The sequence below is a fragment of the Acinonyx jubatus genome, chromosome D4 (assembly GCF_027475565.1).
Source record: "Acinonyx jubatus isolate Ajub_Pintada_27869175 chromosome D4, VMU_Ajub_asm_v1.0, whole genome shotgun sequence".
NCBI classification, from domain to species: domain Eukaryota; kingdom Metazoa; phylum Chordata; class Mammalia; order Carnivora; family Felidae; genus Acinonyx; species Acinonyx jubatus.
The window spans coordinates 9,555,432-9,573,693 of NC_069391.1; the positions used below are offsets into that span (position 1 = coordinate 9,555,432).

General features: G+C 44.0%; 1 protein-coding gene across 4 annotated transcripts in view; it reads right to left on the bottom strand.

Annotated features, from left to right (window-relative positions):
• Positions 1 to 1,828: 1,828 nt before the first annotated feature.
• Positions 1,829 to 18,262, bottom strand: part of PBX3 (PBX homeobox 3) — a 219,018-nt gene continuing 202,584 nt past the window's right edge. For 3 of the 4 annotated variants that reach the window (XM_027035125.2, XM_027035126.2, XM_053204615.1), the window contains 4 exons: positions 8,651 to 8,816; positions 7,296 to 7,408; positions 6,427 to 6,516; positions 1,829 to 3,384 (listed from right to left, as the gene is read on the bottom strand). In XM_027035125.2, coding sequence (XP_026890926.1) covers positions 3,292 to 3,384; positions 6,427 to 6,516; positions 7,296 to 7,408; positions 8,651 to 8,816 — 462 coding nt within the window. In that variant the 3' untranslated portion in view covers positions 1,829 to 3,291. The remainder of the gene's footprint in view (positions 3,385 to 6,426; positions 6,517 to 7,295; positions 7,409 to 8,650; positions 8,817 to 18,262) is intronic. The other variant, XM_027035127.2, reaches the window with a different exon arrangement.

The window sequence follows — 18,262 nt, forward strand, 5'->3', positions numbered from 1 at the left end:
GGCTGGGGCCTGATTTCATTCACCTCTAGGTCTGACCCCGAACCCACTGCTTGACCAAGAAAAGGAACTTGATGAAAAGCCCTGTCTCACCCAATTTGGGGTGAAACCTGAGAGATTTAGAGCCCGTGCTGTGGCCCAGTTTCCTGACCTATGAACGGAGGATGCTTCTGCAGAGAGGCAGGAAAGGCGGAAAACACGCACAGGCTCAACATCCGGCACGTAGAAAAGGAACCGGTGTTTTTATTTAGGCTTCCTCCGACTAAAGCCTCAGACTCACGCATTTCCCTCAAGGGTGGCGCGCCAGCCTGTGCCTCTCCAGGAAACACTGGGATATGTCTCTCTCAACAGACTGGCCTGCGGTAAAAAGCTGGGAGGCTTCTCGGGCAGGGTGCGTTTCTGGATATTAAAGAGGATGTATTTGTGTGCACGTGTGCGTCACGTTTCCACGGGATATTCTTGCAAAACCACATAGCATAGAGGTTGTTTTTATGTTCCAAGATAAGAAAGGCTGACCCATAAGCTAATCGAATCATGCAAATAACTACTTAGCCATGGGAGAGATGCCGACAGGCAGGCTGAGAGGCCACGTGAGGGAGGACAGCTTTGGAGGGCGATCTGTTTTATAAAGTTTACTCTCACAGAATAACCACCTCAAGATTAATGGGAACGGTGGCCCTAGACCTTGTGTTGCCTGGCTCTGGCAACTGAAATAGTAAAAGTTGTATTTATCACAGACAATTTGCCGCGACTGATTAACATTAATCTGATTTCCTGTGAGTCAATTTCCTTGAGATATAGTAAACAGCCCAATTACCTGCTCCCCACTTCTTTTATTGCAAAGATTTAGGTCTGAGCGACAGATGGGTATTTAAACATACGGAATTCCGATTTTAATAAAACAAAAATAACGTGTAGTCTAATGAAGGGATTTCTCGTGGATCTAACATTTTACAAATTTAGAGTTCTAAAGGGTGCGTTAAGAGAGGTTGTGGGCTTTTGGGGGTTTTTTTTCAATGGCAATCCAAGGCTCACTCTTTTCAGACAAACTGTTGTTTGTTCTTGGCTGGTATCTCACAGAAGCTACGAAAATAAGTGGTGAAGGTGACCAGACTGGTTTTGTTTTGTTTTGTTTTTTAATTATAAGAAAAGGGGGCTACTGGGTGGCTCAGTTGACTGAGCATCTGACTCTTAATTTCGGCTCAGGTCACTCACAATCCCAGGTTTGTGGGATCGAGCCCCGTGTGGGGCTCCGTGCAGAGCGTGGAGCCTGCTTGGGATTCTCTCTTTCCCTCTCTCTCCCTGCTGCCCCGACTGCCCACCCCTTCCCCCACCTTGCACTGTCTCTCTCTGTCTCTAAAACAAACAAACAAACAAACAAACAAACAACAAAACTACAGAAATGGTCTTTCCATCCAACAAGCGCCAGGGGCATCATTAGGTCAGGGGAGTGTGAGCTCCAAGGGCAGAAGAGACCTGGGTGCAAAAGGCAGACCTTGTTGTCCCAGGTCTGTGACCTTGTGGCACTGGCTTAACTTTCATGAGCTGTGCTTTCCTAATCTCTGCCAGTGGGGACAATACCTTCCTTCGGGTGCTCTTAGAACACAGGGATCTAGGAGGATGCATAGGGACGGTCCAGGAGCTAGCCAGGAGCCCGCACCGAGAGAGAGCAGTCAGTCGGCAGGGGCTGTTCCTCCACTCCCTGCTTCACGGTCATTTCAAAGTCCCTCTGTGTAGGGCCACACCTTTCCCGGCCCAAGCCTGCCTCCGGGCAGGCTTTCTGCTTTGCTGGCCCTGGCCGGCTCACGTGGTGGAGTCAGAAACGGCACCATTTAATCATGAAAGCAAAAAGTTTATTCATGTTTGAAACTACATATAGCTACCACGAGGAAGACTTTTTCAATCCAGGGTGTAATCCAGTTAGAAAGGAACACGAAACATTTTTAATACATTAGAATCACCGCCACAAATTATTTTCATGACTCAATCAGTTTCAGAATCGCATACAATACAAAAAGAGAGAAAGAAGAGGGAGGGGCCCCATTACACAGGGTGAAATATACAGTACTGAATACTGAAATCTGAATGCATCACAATTAGCCGCGTTTTTTTTTTCTTTTTTCTTTTTTGCATGGATTAGTAACAAGATGAAGAACATTCAAAATGCTTTCTCGGTATTTACAACGGTTTTACTGATCCTGTGTTAATTGAAGACCCGATGTTTCCACTCTTGGTTTTTTAAAAGTTGCAAATGCAACCCTGATTTTTCTTTTAAAAGATTACAATGTACATTACATTTTGTGAAGGGAAACAAAGAGTTAATTACAAGATGCAAAAAGGTAAGAAAGAGACGAACTACAGCGTGAGTATTGTTCAGAGGTAGTAAGTGAGCACACTCTAAGCTACAGAACATGTGGAAATTCTATTGGTTTGTATGAGTTCGCATGAGGTAATAAAGCTGTGTTTTGATTGGTGAGATGTATAAATACTCTTTTGCTACACTATATACAACACTCCAGAGAGCAGGGCCTTTGTGGATGCCCAGAGGACGTAGCAAACCTTGACAAGCCTGTGCAGCACCCAGTGCACGCCGTACAGCCCCAGACGGATCTCGTGTTCACCTCTATCAGCAGCAAGGATCTTCATCTCTCAGAACAATCTGGATCCAGAATTTAATTACCGAGCAGACTCTGGGCACTGGTGCTTCCAGAGAGAGAAAAGATGCTACCAGTCTCTGATCTAATTATAACGTAAGAGATCGAAACGCAAACGTGACAAGGAAGATTCTTAAACAAACCATCGTTAACAGAGATAGCCAAACAGCTCCTTTATTCCAACCCCATTAGCGATACGATATGAAAGGAAGACAATCAAAGTCCGCGATGGAAAAATGCAAGAAATTCAATTTAGGTGAGGTGAATCTTTGCATCTGCTCTAACGATTGAGGTTTAGCATATATTGTACTTTTTACCCTTAAGGCCAAGTAATTGGCAACTGTGAAACCGTTAATGTAAAATATTGATAATAAATTATGATAAAATAGCTACAGGACTGTCAACAATGTTAAATCTTGGCCTAATTGGATAAAGTGCTTTTTTAACATTGTGTGTTTTTAAGTATAAATACAAATGATTATGATTCCTTTAAAAAACTGATTTACCAAGTTCTCTTTAATAAGACAAGGTTTTACAGTAAAGCTGTAGATGGTGGGCTACAAAACGCTCTCCTTTTCCTCCTATTGCTCTGGATGCACTTAGCAAGGCATGTCAGCTCGGGGAAAAGTGTTGCCAGAGATTAGTTAGAGGTATCAGAGTGCACACTTCCCGGGCCTTCTGTAGGGGAAGTCACAGAAGATGGAGTTGTTGCGTCCTGCCAGCCTCCATTCGCCTGAAAGGAGACACACAGTTCAACGGGTGCACGTCTACATATTAATTCTCCTCCCCGATTTAACATACCCGGATGACAACATGAGAGCAAAGATACATTAGCAAAATGTATTTTCTAAACCCACTTTGGCAGGAGTTTGAAGCATGTGTTAAAGTGGGGTTAAATGCATGTAAAACAAATCCATCCCACCAAGTAAAGACTTGGCCATAAATCAGCGCGCTGAAGGAGGGCCTCGGCTAGTCTCAGGCTGGCATGCAGCTCGGCCTTTGATTTGCTGTAAAAAGAAAGTGACTCGGAAAGAAACCTTTTCAGGAGGGAGCGGTGGAGAGGCTGAGTGCAATGCCTCGGCAAGACCTCCGGCTCCATGAGGTGTAAACGTCAGCCCAGCCTGGTCCTCGTTTCCATAGAGAAGGGGCCCGCCCTCGTTCCATACCCGCTCGACAGCCAGCTACTGTAACCCTGGGAAAATGAAGGCCAGAATTTCCTTCCAAATGGGATCTTCCGGAATGAAAATGCATGAACTGTGGAGGAGCACACTATTCAAATCTGTATTCCAATTATCTCTAACTGGGGCTCCTATTTGGGATGTTGCTACTGCTTTTCACACGCCGCTGGCCCTTCCTGCCTCGACCTGCATCGGCAATAACAGTACTCAGAAACAAATTTGCCTCGTGTCTTGGCCTAGAGAGGCAATTGCTGAAATCAATGTCTGATCAGATTTCTGCTGTGGCAGACAGCTTGTCGCTACATATTTTTATGTCAGTCAAGAAGAGGGAGGTGCTGGGCTTGCGACTTGGGGAACACTGAGTGGAAGTGACGGGGCGGGCCTTTCCGGAGAGAGGGCGAGGGTGAGCTGGCTGACACCCAGTGCCTGCGGCTCAGACCAGCCTCGCGCTCCGCTGCCCGCGGACCCGGGCCTCCCGCGCCAGTGTCACTGTGGGACATGAGGTCCCCCTGCCTCCTTCACATCCGTCCGCAACTTCTGCGAGTCCATCTACAATGTCTTCTTTGAGGCCTGTGCCACCAGGCTACCGAGAACTCCGTCTAGAGCCTCCGCGCAGCCTGGGTCTGGCTGTTAGACGAGCTCTGTGCCGGCCGCTTTCCCTTCTCCCACGGCCGCTGTTCTTAGCGCCCTGTCTTTTGACCGACTGCATAGTTCTGCACATAAAGTACCTTTCCTCCCTCCAGGACCAAGAGAAAGAGAGTGGGGCGGGGGGGGGGGGGGGGGAACCAAACAACCCCACAGAGATGACCAGAGCTGAAGGGACAAGGATCTTCCAGGCTTGAGGCAGATCAAATTCTGGAAGAAGAAAGGAAGACAACTCCGGAGGAAGAAGACAATGCTACGGCGATGGATTTTCCGAGCGTCCGGCGCGCAGCTGGGCAGTGACGTGCTCGTGTGCGTTTGTGGGCCTCTGAGAAACCCTCTCTACCTGAACGGTAAGCTGTTTTTACCCCTCAGGTATGAAAATCTACTTAGAAGAAGAAAAACTCGTACACAGATACAAGTCTAAAGATATTCCATCTGAAGTAAACATCATTCCTCCTTTATCCACATTTATAAACAACAAATGTACAATATTTTTACCCAGCGTGGCAGCTGGAGGAGAGGTTGTCAGCAAGCATTCTTTTTTTCAAAATAAATTAATCCTTACTCTGGTGGTTTGAGATTATGCACTGTATTATACAACAGCGCCTTATCAAGCCTCATCAGTGAAGATGGAATTCATGTCTGTAAAATGCTGCAGGCAATCACGGTTTCATATTTTATCATGTTGATAAGGATATCGCACATTCTCTGAAGCATTTCAAAACACTTAAATGAAAAAGGAGAAATGCAACTAAAAGGCTTTTTATATGGTTTGTTGTGGGTTATTATGAGTTATTTATAAACCCAAAAAGAAAGATTTGACATTTCAAATGTAAAAGATTTGAGTATTTAATGGTCCTTTCTTCCCTTTACAATTGAACATCCTCAACCACTTTTGCAATCATTAATATTTACTCGCCTAGCAAGCCAAGGCCCTAGAAAGGGAGAAATTTGTCCACTTTCCTCCTGATTCTACCACCACGCTTTGGGCAGTTCATTTCCTCCCTGAGCCTAGAATCCCAGATTCCCTCCACCACTCCTCTCCCCAGCTCTACCCTGATGGCCTAATCCTCCCCTCCCCAGGCTCCCTTTCCGGAGCTGAGGCGTTTTGCCCTGTTCCATCCATGTCAGTGTGGGGTAAAAGTAAAGCTTTGGTGAATTGGTTACAAAAGTTAAAATTATTTCCTCCATAATTAAAAAAAATTTTTTTGAGAGGCTGAAAAGTGCCGAACACGTGTTGCATTCCACGTTGACAATGCAGCCAACTCACTCTTCAGAATGGAATTCTTTGTTTAGCTTGGTCTGTTGATCTGTCTGGGGCCCTCCAAGGCTGTTCCCTTCACTTGAGATGTGTTTGGGAATGTTTCCTACTGCTTGATTCTAAGATAGATAAATGACCTGTTTTATCCATTTCCCTGGGACACAGCACAGCCAGTAGGAGACGGCGTCTTAATGGGCTGATGCTCGAGTCCCTATTGATGACAGAATGCCGGCCACTCCTGGGTACCTGTGAGGACTTCTTTTCTTTATTTTCATAAAAATTTTTTTCACGCTTGTTCATTTTTGAGAGAGAGAGAGACAACAGAGCGTGAGCGGGGGAGGGGGAGAGAGAGAGGGAGACACAGAATCTGAAACGGGCTCCTGGCTCTGAGCCATCAGCCCAGAACCCGACGCGGGGCTCGAACTCACAAACCGCAAGATCGTGACCTGAGCCGAAGCCGGACGCTCAACCGACTGAGCCACCCAGGCGCCCCGTCTGTGAGGACTTCTAAGGGCATCTGGGCGACATCAAGCGTTTAGGTTCATAAAACAAAGTGCGGTAAAAACGCCGCCTTCCCCACCTGCCAACAAGGTGAGAGGCCAAGTCAAATGGCCATTAATTTATTTATCAGCCACTGTTTACCTGACGCTGTTCCTACAGCTCTTCGAATCTGGTTCCCCAGAGTACTCACATTTAGGTTATGTGGACTGTACAGTGAGTTTCCTCCAAGGCCATCACTGTAGCCTCCCGTCTGATTGATAACATGACGGAGGGTATCCACCTAGAAGTGAGACGAAACAGAATTCATCATCCCAAATCTATTAAAACATCATCATTTACAAAAGGAAACAATTTGAATTATGTGTGCCACAAGGGTTTAGCATCTTCAGTGAGAGACAAATTGATCAATCAAATGTGACTGGCAGAATTTCAACAATTCTTTGCATATTTAAACACACATCTTTGTTTTTCATGCGAGCCAAACAATAACATCTTCGTGGCAATGCACACTTCCCACCTACGTCAACGAAATGTGTGTGGCTGTGGGTGAACACTACTTATAAATATGTGTACGGGATCTCTCCCTCTCACACACACGTACGCATGCACCTACACGCATAAATACAAGTGGTTGTTCTCAGTTAAGAGGACGAGGAAAGAGTTGAACCTGGAATATACTTTAAGCACTCAGGTTTTTTTGATTCTGACTTTTAAAAATCCGGAAAGGAAACACACGCACATGTTCTTGAACCATACGCACACACTGGCACACACGATTTTTGTTTTGTTTTGTTACAAAAGTAAGATGCACCCAACCCTGTCCATGAGCTCAAGCCAGAGCCGAATGCATTCACAAAGTTCATCAGGTTTGAATCTTCCAAAGTCACTGTTCACTTGAATTCTCATTAAATTAAACTGTGGGGCAGATGGGTCATGTTTGGAAGCACCCAGCACAGGGTCTGCACGGAGGTGCAGACCACTTCCATGGGGTAAGAGCATGGAGTTTTGAGCCCAAACCCTACCCTGCTAGAAAGGCCCCGGTTGGGGCATTTCTCCTACCTGTGATTGCACATTGGCTCCGACTTGGGACCCTTGGTAAGAATCCCCATTCAGACTCTGCATGTTCATGAACATGTCCCCAGAATTTGGGAGGTTAAAAGAACCAGAAGAACCTGGAAAGGAAAGAGTTAAGTAGCTGAATAACAGAGAGCTACACACATAATCCTCAAAGACCTAGAGGCAGGGAAAGGAGAAAAGGTGCAGAAGGGAAAGGTCGTGTACAACATAAAGCATTTCCAGACCTAAGAAGATGGAGAATAACTCCAAAGAGTTAGGTCCTGGGGTTCATTTTGCAGCTAGGAAAGTCTTACCAGTGGGGAAGCCCAAATAGGAAACAAAGAGGAAATCAAAGTAAACAGAAAAACACCCAGCAGCTGGTCTGGAACCACCCCCTTGTTTTCATTTATCTCTAGGACTTGGTCATTAAATGAGCCCTTTGTCATCACGAACTGTCATGGCAATTAGGTTTTTCCGAAGCTCTTTCTTAGCCATGCCTTCTACCTAACTTTCATCTGTTTATGTTTCCATTAAAAAGAGCTGGAGTGGGGGAGGTTGGGGCAAGAAAGGGGATAGGAGAGAGGGCAGGGGAAAGACAACAAAACAAATAAACAAAAATCCCTCGCTTTCTGAACTTTTAAACATATATTAAAAAGATCTGCTTAGAAAAGCCCTTGAATCGCATCTCGAGTCCATCTACTGCACTAGCTACACACCTTTCACTGTTACTCAAGTGCCTTGTAATTTTTAGATGTTTCTAACTCCATCACAAATGTCCCATAAAATGTAGCCAAAATGCACCATGATACTGCAGATACGCATCCATGTATCAAGTACTATACCCCTCACAGCTAACTACCTACCAAGTCGGCACAGGTGCTGAAGAAATGCTAAGAAGGACAGCAGACTGTAGTCTGCAGCTAGATTCAGTAGAAAGCACTGCTCTACTCCCAACATTCTAGCTTCATTATGCACGGCAACAGATAAACTTCCCACTCGGGCTCTTCCATTCATTCTCTGACAGACCACTGTGGACCTTAAAATGATACATGGGACAATACAGTTAAAATAATTATTAGCGATAGCGCTTTGCATAGTTGCTGAATTCAAAACCACTATTAAGTGTAAAGGTTCCAGAATCTACCAGTAGCGAGTGGCACTCGTTATGAACAGTGGGTCTACAGACTCTGGCCATCCACTCATTCACCCATCCCAAGAATAAGCCCTGATTTTAATATAAATCTTCCATTATAAATTCACTGTGTCCTCAGTCTGGCTCTTGTTTCCTGGCCTGCGGGACAGGGTTTTGTGGCATAAGGCCGCCTGAGCCGAGTCGGGAGCGAGCACCCAGTACGCACCAGAATTTGGTGTGGTGGGCGAATTGGTCTGGTTGTTCTGCACAGCTGCGGCTACTGCGTGCGCGGCGGTCACGGCTGTCTTTGCGGCATAGAGGTTGGCTTCTTCCTGAAACTTGCCGATATTCTTCTTGTACCTGATTCGTTTGTTGCCAAACCAGTTGGATACCTACAAATTGCAAGGACACGAGTGAAGGGGAAGAGAGGTCAAAGGTGGGGGGGAAAGAGTCAAATTTCCAGGAATAACTGTTGGATACCAAGGGGATGCCTTGGGAGACACTCAATTCCTAGCATGTAATTAATCACCTCCTGTGGCTAATGCATCATGGTTCTAGGGGCTTGGTTTCTCTTTTCGCAAACTCTCGGAAAGATACCCCTTCTTGGGAGTTAGCTGCAGTAACGCTAAAAAGGATGGGAGCGCTGTTCACTGAAAGGATTCAGTGGGTATACACCAGTTAGTATATGAACGATCAGTACCCCCAAAGTAGCTGAAAAAATGAAAGGCAACATTTGTTAAGCTAGGTAAATAATAAATACTTGTGAAGGAATGACTTATTCTTTTTGGCTCTGGAACGATTTTGGCAGTTGGACAGTAGAATCGTGTTTGGTCTGCTGAAAAGAGTAACATCAATTAATAATGGATGAAAAATCCCTTTGTCTCCAGTCTTAGAAGGCACTGTGTATCTGCCAAGATGGCTGCTCAGGCACCGCCAGTTAACACACGAGAAGGTCACAACTTGAAAATTCAAGTAATTCCAATAAGGTCAAATGCAAATACGGGGGAGCGGCGCTGATTTCATCAAGTGGAATATACTTCTTTCTTTGGCAAAGTACTTATGATGTCAGCCCGTGCAAGTGGAAGAGATTTCCAAAGATGAACTTGGCAACAGGAAGATTTCATCACATTTCACTGACAGCAAAACTTTGGCCCGAGACTCATTGCTCATAGTTACATGACGTGTTCAGGCACCTGTAGCTGAGCTATGTAAAGAAACTAAAACCCACACAGCAGTTTATAAAAAGGTACCCACCTGCTATATAAAAGGTTCTGACCTCCCTTTTGTTAAAGTAACAGTTTAAAAATACTCTTCATTAACTTCTTAATAATCTGTCAAAGGGGCATGTTGCTGTAGTATTAGGCTGGGTGGGTCACTGTTTTATTCTGAACAGCTATTCAGGGGCCCTGAGGAGAAATAAGGAGCGGCAAGAGCCCTCCAACCCAATTTACACCAGTGGGCATGCTTACTGACCATCTGTGCCAAGTCTTTAATTGCTTTGGAAATAGAACTCTCATTCTTCAACCTGTGGCACTCATCCTTCCAGAAGAAGCCAGAGAACTCTGGCAAGGAAGCCACGGGAGGAAGACAATGCTGGCCTTGCTGCTGCCCACATGCTGTCGCATACTGGGGAATCACCGTGTGCACATATACAAAGGCAGGCGCACTTACTGAGGACCCATGCGGCAACTGTGAGCATAGGTTCAGCAGACAGAAACAAGCCAAAACTCATCGGGAAGTAAATATGTGACAGATCGGGACTTCCTAGCTGTTTCTGTTCCACTATTATCCCTCCCATGCCTTAAGGACTATATGTATCACTTCCTTCCTTCAGAGCAAATAGTACTAGTTGTAACTGTCATTCAATGACTCTCTCCTATGTGCCAAGCATTACGCAGAGCCCTCTGAATACATTTTCTCATTCAATCTTAATAATCTCAGGGCTAGGAGGCCAACTGAGGTGGCTACACAGGCATAACACATGCCCCAAATCCCATGGCCTTTTCTCTTTCCTTGTTTGCTCTTTCAGCAGTATCTGACACGCCAGGGTGTGTGCGTGTGTGTGTGCGTGTGCGTGTGCGCGCGCGCGCATGCATGTGTGTGCATGCGCGTGTGTGTGTCTTCCCTAAAACTCAGTTCTTGGCCCTCTTCTCTCTTCTCCTTGAGCTATCTTATCCATATTAATGATTTCAATCACTGTCTCTGTGTGATGACTCCCAGATTTCCATCTCTATCCCTAACTTCTATAAAGAATTTCAGTTCTTGATATTTTAAGGACATTTACATATAAAATGTTCTGCCACAGCCTCCAGCTCAAAAGGTCTAAAATGGAATTCATGTATTTTCTTTTTCCTTCTCTGTTTTCTCTGTTTTCCTTCTCTGTTTTCCCTTTGTGTTCAGGGCATCTCCATCTCTTGAAATGTGGTACTTCCTACCTTACAAAGTCCCTGATTCCACCACTGGACGATTCTAATGAATATACAGTTCTGTATTCGGAACCAAGATCTGGTTCCCTCTCGCTTCCAATCACTGGCCTTAAATGGTCCAACACCCAGACGGTCACAATATTAAGGTTCTCAAACAGCCTTGAGCGACTGAACCCCACTAGGTCACTGGCCTTCTCTGCCCTCCCTTCTTTGAGCTCCGAGTACTTGCAGCAGGAACACATGATCATTGCATAGGATGTGGTGGTGGGAAGAAGAGCCAGGGGAGTGCACAGGTGAGAAGGCAGTGGAGGCCTGGGCCAGGCAGAGCAGTAGTTATCGAGAGGGCAGCTATCATGGGGGAGGAACTGGCAGAATTTGCCCATGGGCCAGCTGTAGAGGTCAAGGGGAGAGGAAAAAGCCAGAGATGATGTCAATGTGGGGCCCAGGCCTCCAGGAACATGGAGACAGATGCTCTGGGAAGGATTCCTGCACCAGAAGTCAGCCTCAGTGACTATTAGGACCCATTCCCATTATATGACTCTAAAAACAAAAGTTCTGACTCAAGATTGAAAAAAGCAGCATAAAGGGATCCGCTCTGATTATGCCGGTCAAAGTAAGTCCTCTTAGACCCTACCTCATGTTTCACGAGCACATTCTCAGCTCAGGAGGCAGACCTACAGAGCTGGTTTGCAAAAAGCTCCTTCAACATATAATATCACACTAGTTTATCTGAATAAGACTGGCAGGCCTTCGAAAGAGTTAAATATTGAATGTTATCTATCTATGGTGCAAAGGGAGATAGTCCTGGTTGAGAGGGAATTCGGCATTTCTTAAGTATAATTAATGAAAATTCCCCAACTCTGAATTTAGCAACAAAGGCCCATCTTAGAATTCTCCTCTTCTAAACAATTCTCTGCTGGATTCCGTACTTTGTAGTTAATATTACCTTGACAATCAGAGAAGCTATAATACATTAATGAAACCTAGCCTGGAAAATCAGATTACAGCTTTATTAACAGTTTCATAATTGAGGAATCTGGGTACCACTGAAGGTCTCATCTCTAGCTATGCAAGAATCCTGTGTTTATGCATACCCCTGGACCAATCAAACAACAGTCATCACTAATAAAGGTTTATTTAATTCTCACAGTAAAATTTTAATATCACCAGCAGCCTGGGGAAGCTTTAGCAAGTGGATTTGCTTGACATCAGATCGTTTCTATTCTGCTAGTCCCAATACTTCTTAATCTTTAATATCAAGGCAATTAAAATTAATGGCCACTCATCCGAAGCTACTGTGGGCAGTGTTTCCTTGACATCAATTGTTTGATGGGATTACCTAGAGGTTAAACTAACAAGCAAGGTTTAATTGGAAGCAATGAAAGAAGCAGTGATCATACGTTATGTTTAACCTGCATAACCACATCTAAATGAATATCTAAAAATGTTAAACTATTTCTCAAATTAAAATATGCACGTCACATTCTGATATCACAGATTTGGGTATTGCAGCAAGCAGCTATTAAGACCCTACTGCTGCAACTAAGATCAGTTTAATTAATGCAGAAATCGACACCTAAGTTCAGGAATTTCTTTCACCTTTTAAAAACCAATGGATACAATTAGTTGCAAAAGAATCTCCACCCTCACCCTGTAAGAAGCACTAAAAGCTACAGATCACATGTGTCCTCCTTTCTACACGGTGCTCACAGTGGAGGCAGGCTATACACACGGGACGCTAAGTGGAGCCGGGCTTGCTCCATCTCGGAACTGGAATGGTCTGTACGTTGGCCCCAGAATAGAAACACAGGCAGGAAACACAGGCAGGTGGAGAGAAAGGGAATGCACTGTCCCGTACTTCTCTTTTGAGCCATGTATTGAGGATTCATGACTCTGCACTGTGCAGAGGGCGAAGGGCCAGGCAAGATTTTAAGATCAATTAAAAATGAGAATTAAAAAAGAGAGAAAGAGAATAAACATACAAGTACTTTCCTCCTTCTGTTCATGTTCATTGCTTTCAGCTCCCAGGCCATGAGTCTCTGGCAATTGGGGAAGTGAACAGTGAACATTCTGCAGGCTGCTGGTTTTCAGGAGCCCTTCTGCAAGGTCAAGACATGGCCAGAAAAGCTTCTGGTCTCGCCCATTTACTAGCCATGCGTTCGCCTAACTCCATCCAGCAGCAGACTGCCAATCGCTTTTAACAAGTCAAATGTTTTTATATGCGGAATCTAAAAAAAGACAAACTCATAGAATAGTTGGGTATATTAATGATTTGGCCCATGGTAATTAGCTGAAGACTGTTAGTTAGCAATGGCTAGCGCCCATGTGTCGCAGTGAAGGAACAAGAGATCCAGACTAGACAAATTGCCCAAAACCACACAGCAAAGTGTGACAGATCCAGATCCAGATTTCAACACCACTTTTCCCCAATTGATTTTTCCCCATCAATTTTTTCCTTTTTTATATCAATTGAGATATTTACTGAGTATCTCTTATGGTCAATACTATCCTACGTGTCATGAGGAGATAAAAGAATAAATAAACATGTACCTGTACCTGCCTAGAATTTGCAATCTGATTATAAAACAATGCTAGACACACAAAACAATTAGCGAAAATTGCAGGACGGTGATGATCCACACACCCGGGGTAAGAGTACAGATTCTAAGTGCAGCAGGGATCTGAGGAAGAGAAGTCCCAGCAGGTCTGGGAAATCAGAGACTTCCAAGGTAAGGTAGAACCTGAACTGGACCTCAGCCTCAGTTCCACTCAAGAGCATTTTTACTGAGACTCCTATTTCAGAGGAGCAAAACTCTAGAAGCTCTGTTGACACAAACAAGCCAAAAATTTCAGCTGCTACCTCCCTCTTCGTACTAACTTAACTCCCTTTTCCCCTCTCAACCTCTAAACCCCTCTGTTGTGGTGAGACAGGAAGGAGCAACTGTTCTAAAGGAAAGGAGGAAAGGAGATCCAAGGAGTGTTTCTGGAAGATGTGACATCTGAGTGGAGGCCTAACAAGAGAGGAACATTCCCCCTGGGGAGAATGAAGGCACAGAGAGAGCAGGGGAAGGCATGGGTACCAGGATGGGCACCAGTTACGACATGTGAAGGACCAGCAGGCTCTGGCTAAGGAACAGGACAGGGGAGAGTGTTCTAGGCAAGGGAAAGCCTGAAGAGGCACCCTCACACCTCCCCTCTGCAAGGCTGCACTGAGTGGAGAAGTGGAAGGAAGACAAAGGCAGAGCCTTCTAGGAAGTATACTGGGGGATGGGGTCGGGGGGGCCACCTGAGGCCAGCCAGGTAAGGCAGCCTTCTCAGACAGGTGCCTGTCCTGTGTCAGTGGACTGCACGCTTTTTACTGGAACAGTCCCTAAAGAAATTTTGAATAATCAGGTACCCACTCACACATATTTTGTCCTTTGCACATTTTTTAAGTTGGCATCTACTATTTTTCATTATAAGTTTATAGTTATAAACAATGTTATTTCAGTATGTCATAAATGTTGACATTTTAAAATAAAACTGTAACACAGTTCTTTAAAATGTATCCAACCGAATTTAAATAGCAAAGCAATTTGATACCCAGTATCCATTTTAAAAATACATAAACTTGTTTTTCTTTAACAGTCAAAAATTTTGCATCCCGTTTTGTCCTTAGAAGTGTATTTCCATTACATTTTCCTCCCATATTATCCTAATGCAATATACTTTTATGCTCTACAAAAGAAATACATGGAAATTGAAAATTTTACACTGTTTTTATTTCCTGTAATTATAAGGCTCTCCATGTTTCATACATCTTTCTGGATTAAGCTATCATTACAATTAGTCTAAAACTGATCAAAGCAATACAGACTTATTTTAATAAAAGTACTTACTTTGACCATCAAAAGTAACTTTTAAAAAAATCATTCATGTACTTCTTAATCAGAGGGGTGCAGGGTTATAAAGGGCTGGTAGAAGGGGGTTTGGTCATCAAACTTTCACACAACCCTTTGGTGGCACCGGGGAGGGTCTCACACTTTGGGGCAATGGGCCATCATATAAGGTGGGAGGATTCCTTTCACAAAGTGGAAAAATGCCAAGTGATAAAGCAGAGGAAGGAAAAAACCCACACGTCGCTTCCACAACAGCCGCTTTCTGAGGCTCACGGATTTCAGGCAAGAATATATACATACATGTGGAAAGCTGGCCGGGGAAAACCTTACAACTGCGCCCTGGTAACCTCTGGAAAATCTTTGGCTACTTTGTGGACCATGTATACCCTAGTTTGAGACTGTTGCCTTAAGTAAACAGGCTAACTCTGGTTACAGTTTAACTTCTTTGTGTGAGTACTTGGTGGAAGTCCCCTCACCGGCTGTGCCTAGGAAAGACCTCTGGCTATAAAAACGGGGCTCATTCAGGCAACTGTTGCTATGTGTCTCTATGACCTTTTGCAGCTCTACAAAGAACAAATTTGTCAGCTCCAGGAAATAAAAAACATTTTTTAAAGTTTATATATATATATATATATATTCATTCATTCATTCATTCATTTCTTTATTTAGAGGGAGGAGAGACAGCACATGCACATGCATTGGGAAGGGGCAGAGACAGAGAGAGAGATAGAATCCCAAGCAGGCTCTGGTCTGTCAGCACAGAGTCCGATGCAGGGCTGGATCTCACCAACCATGAGATCATGACTCGAGCCAAAATCAAGAGTCGGATACTTAACCGACTGAGCCACTCAGGTGTCCCGGAAGTCAAAAACATTCAGATTAAAGAAATAAAGCTAGGTAGATAGATATGCTTTACTTATTATGTAGCATAACCATTCTGGAGAGTAAGCCATCACTATGCATATACCCTTTGCATCAGCATTACTAAGAAGTTATCTTAGTAGGGCCTGTCTACTAAGAAGTTATCTTGAGGAAATATTTAGAGATACATGTGCAAAGTGATTCACGGCAGTCTTGCTTATGCTAGTAAAAAATAGATTAATTTATAGCACATCTGTGTATTGGAATATGATCATTGATTAAAAATCATGTTAAGGAAGAATATTTAGCGACACAGGGAAATATTCACAATATATTATAAAGAGAAGGAAAGGGCATTTTTTTTTTCGTTTCACACAGCATGAGATTTTTGGGGGGTAAAAATATTCACAGATATACAGAGGTATGTGTGTGCACACACACACACATACACAGGAAAAAAGTACAAGGACCCACATACCAACCAATATGTGATTATCTTTTAGAGTGGATTTATAAGCGGGGCACCTGGGTGGCTCAGTCAGTTAAGCGTCCGACTTCGGCTCGGGTCATTATCTTGCGGTCCATGAGTTCAAGCCCCACTTCGGGCTCTGTGCTGACAGCTCAGAGCCTGGAGCCTGTTTCGGATTCTGTGTCTCCCTCTCTCTGACCCTCCCCCGTTCATGCTCTGTCTCTCTCTGTCTCAAAAATAAATAAACGTTAAAAAAAATTTTTTTTAATGTTTACAGTGGATTTATAAGCAATTTCTATGTGTTTTTCTGTGTTTTTTTCCAATATTATCCAAATTGATTTCAGATAGGCAGGTATTGGTTATTTTTTTTTTAGTTAGAAAAATATTTTACAATGAAAAAAGGGAACCAATCTGCTTCTTAAAAATATCAGTTAGAAGTCATTTAACAATCACTAAGAGTGCACATACTGGGCCCTGTGTTGGCCCACACAACTACAGGAGGCAACAACAATTCCATTCCTGTGATCTATCTGGAGGACAAGCCTGGAGCTTGGCAGGTCCAAGGATTCTTGAAATAATTAAAATCAGACACTTTGTAAATTTCACGCCATTAAAATTTCCCAGACTGCTTTGAAAACTCCATGTTCAAATTAAAAAGCTAAACCACCTACAAAGTCTCTATAGTCACTGCAAGCCAGTTTATTAATTAGCATTAACTGTATCTTACATTTCACATTCTATCACTACATTTATCATTTTAAAAACAATGTTAAATAAAAGAGAAAAATTATTACTTCAGGACTGAATCTGCAGGAAGCAGGAATGGAGAACTTTAGAGTTCATCTTTAGTTTTGCTTCCGTGCATCAAATACGTTAGGGAGAGGATCGGCACTTGTTTGGAAAAGTAGCAGCTGACACTAAAACATCATTACTGAAACTAGGAAACTGAAAATTTATGAAGCACAAATCTTAGAAAAATTTGCCATTGTGTTTCCCCTGTTTACTTGTGATGCATACTTTATGTTCTGTGCCTAATTAAATGCAACAGATTATGAAATGTTGAAATGCCAAGTCTTGTATAATGGAACATGTAGCATATTTACATGGTAAACAATCTTACCTCTAATAAATAGTTTTTCCCTAATCAATATGTTTTCATCCCCATTATGTGATTCAATGTGAAATGAGGGATGGAAGCCAGATAACTGTTCAATTTTTAAAGTGAATGGTGTTAATAAGCTAAATCTCATTCCACTCCTCTCCTTCCCAGGGGTGCACAGTCAAGTTTATGTAAGGGCAGAAAGGCTGGACACACTGTAGATAACCATATGTGTGCATTCCCTTGAGAACCCAGAGGGCAGCTGCAGCAAGGGCTTGACAGCCAGACAGACCTGTGTGTGCAGCCCAGTGTTGTGATTTCCTAGCCGTTGTTGGCTTTGTCGTGCCATCTAAGGTCCTCCTCTCCTAGTCTGCAAGATGGGATAACAATACCTACTCCTCAGCGGGCTGCGCGAAAATTAAATGAGAGAACGTGTTAAAATACACAGGACTGTGCCCGGGATGTACTAGGCACCCAGTAAATGTTATCTTTCTCTTTTCTTAAACAAGCAACACGAGCAACAACAACAAAAGCTTCTGCTGGCTTTGCTTGCTTCCTGAGGTCACCGAGGTCAGGTCACCCTCTTCACATGAGCGTTGGATGCTGGGAGAGCGGGTCCAGGCTCCCAGTGCTGGGGGAGGGAGGGTACTGGCAACAGGGAAGAGGCAGCAGCGAGAGAAGGGAAAAGGGGGTGTTCCCCTGGATAATGGAGCATAATCAACTTCCTACTAGAGGTGGGTAACACCCAGACCGAGGGCTACAAGCTGCCACACACCTCCGGGCGGCCATTGTGCACAAACAGCGGACAGTACAACCTCTGTCTCCTCGCCCCTCCTCCCTCCTGTCCCATCGTAACCACTTGCAAGACAAAGCACTGGACCTAGAATTTGTGGAAACCTGGTTTTGGATCCTACTGGCACCTCTGTTTATGACAGCAGCCATTAAGAAGAGCTCATTATTACATGCATTATCTCATTTAGCCCTCTCAAAGACCCAGTTTTACTGATTTAAAAACTGAGGTCACAAAGTGTATGTAACTTGCCTGAGGTCACAGTCTTTCTTGTTCTTTTTCCACTGTCTTATCTAATAAGATCGGTCTTTTCTT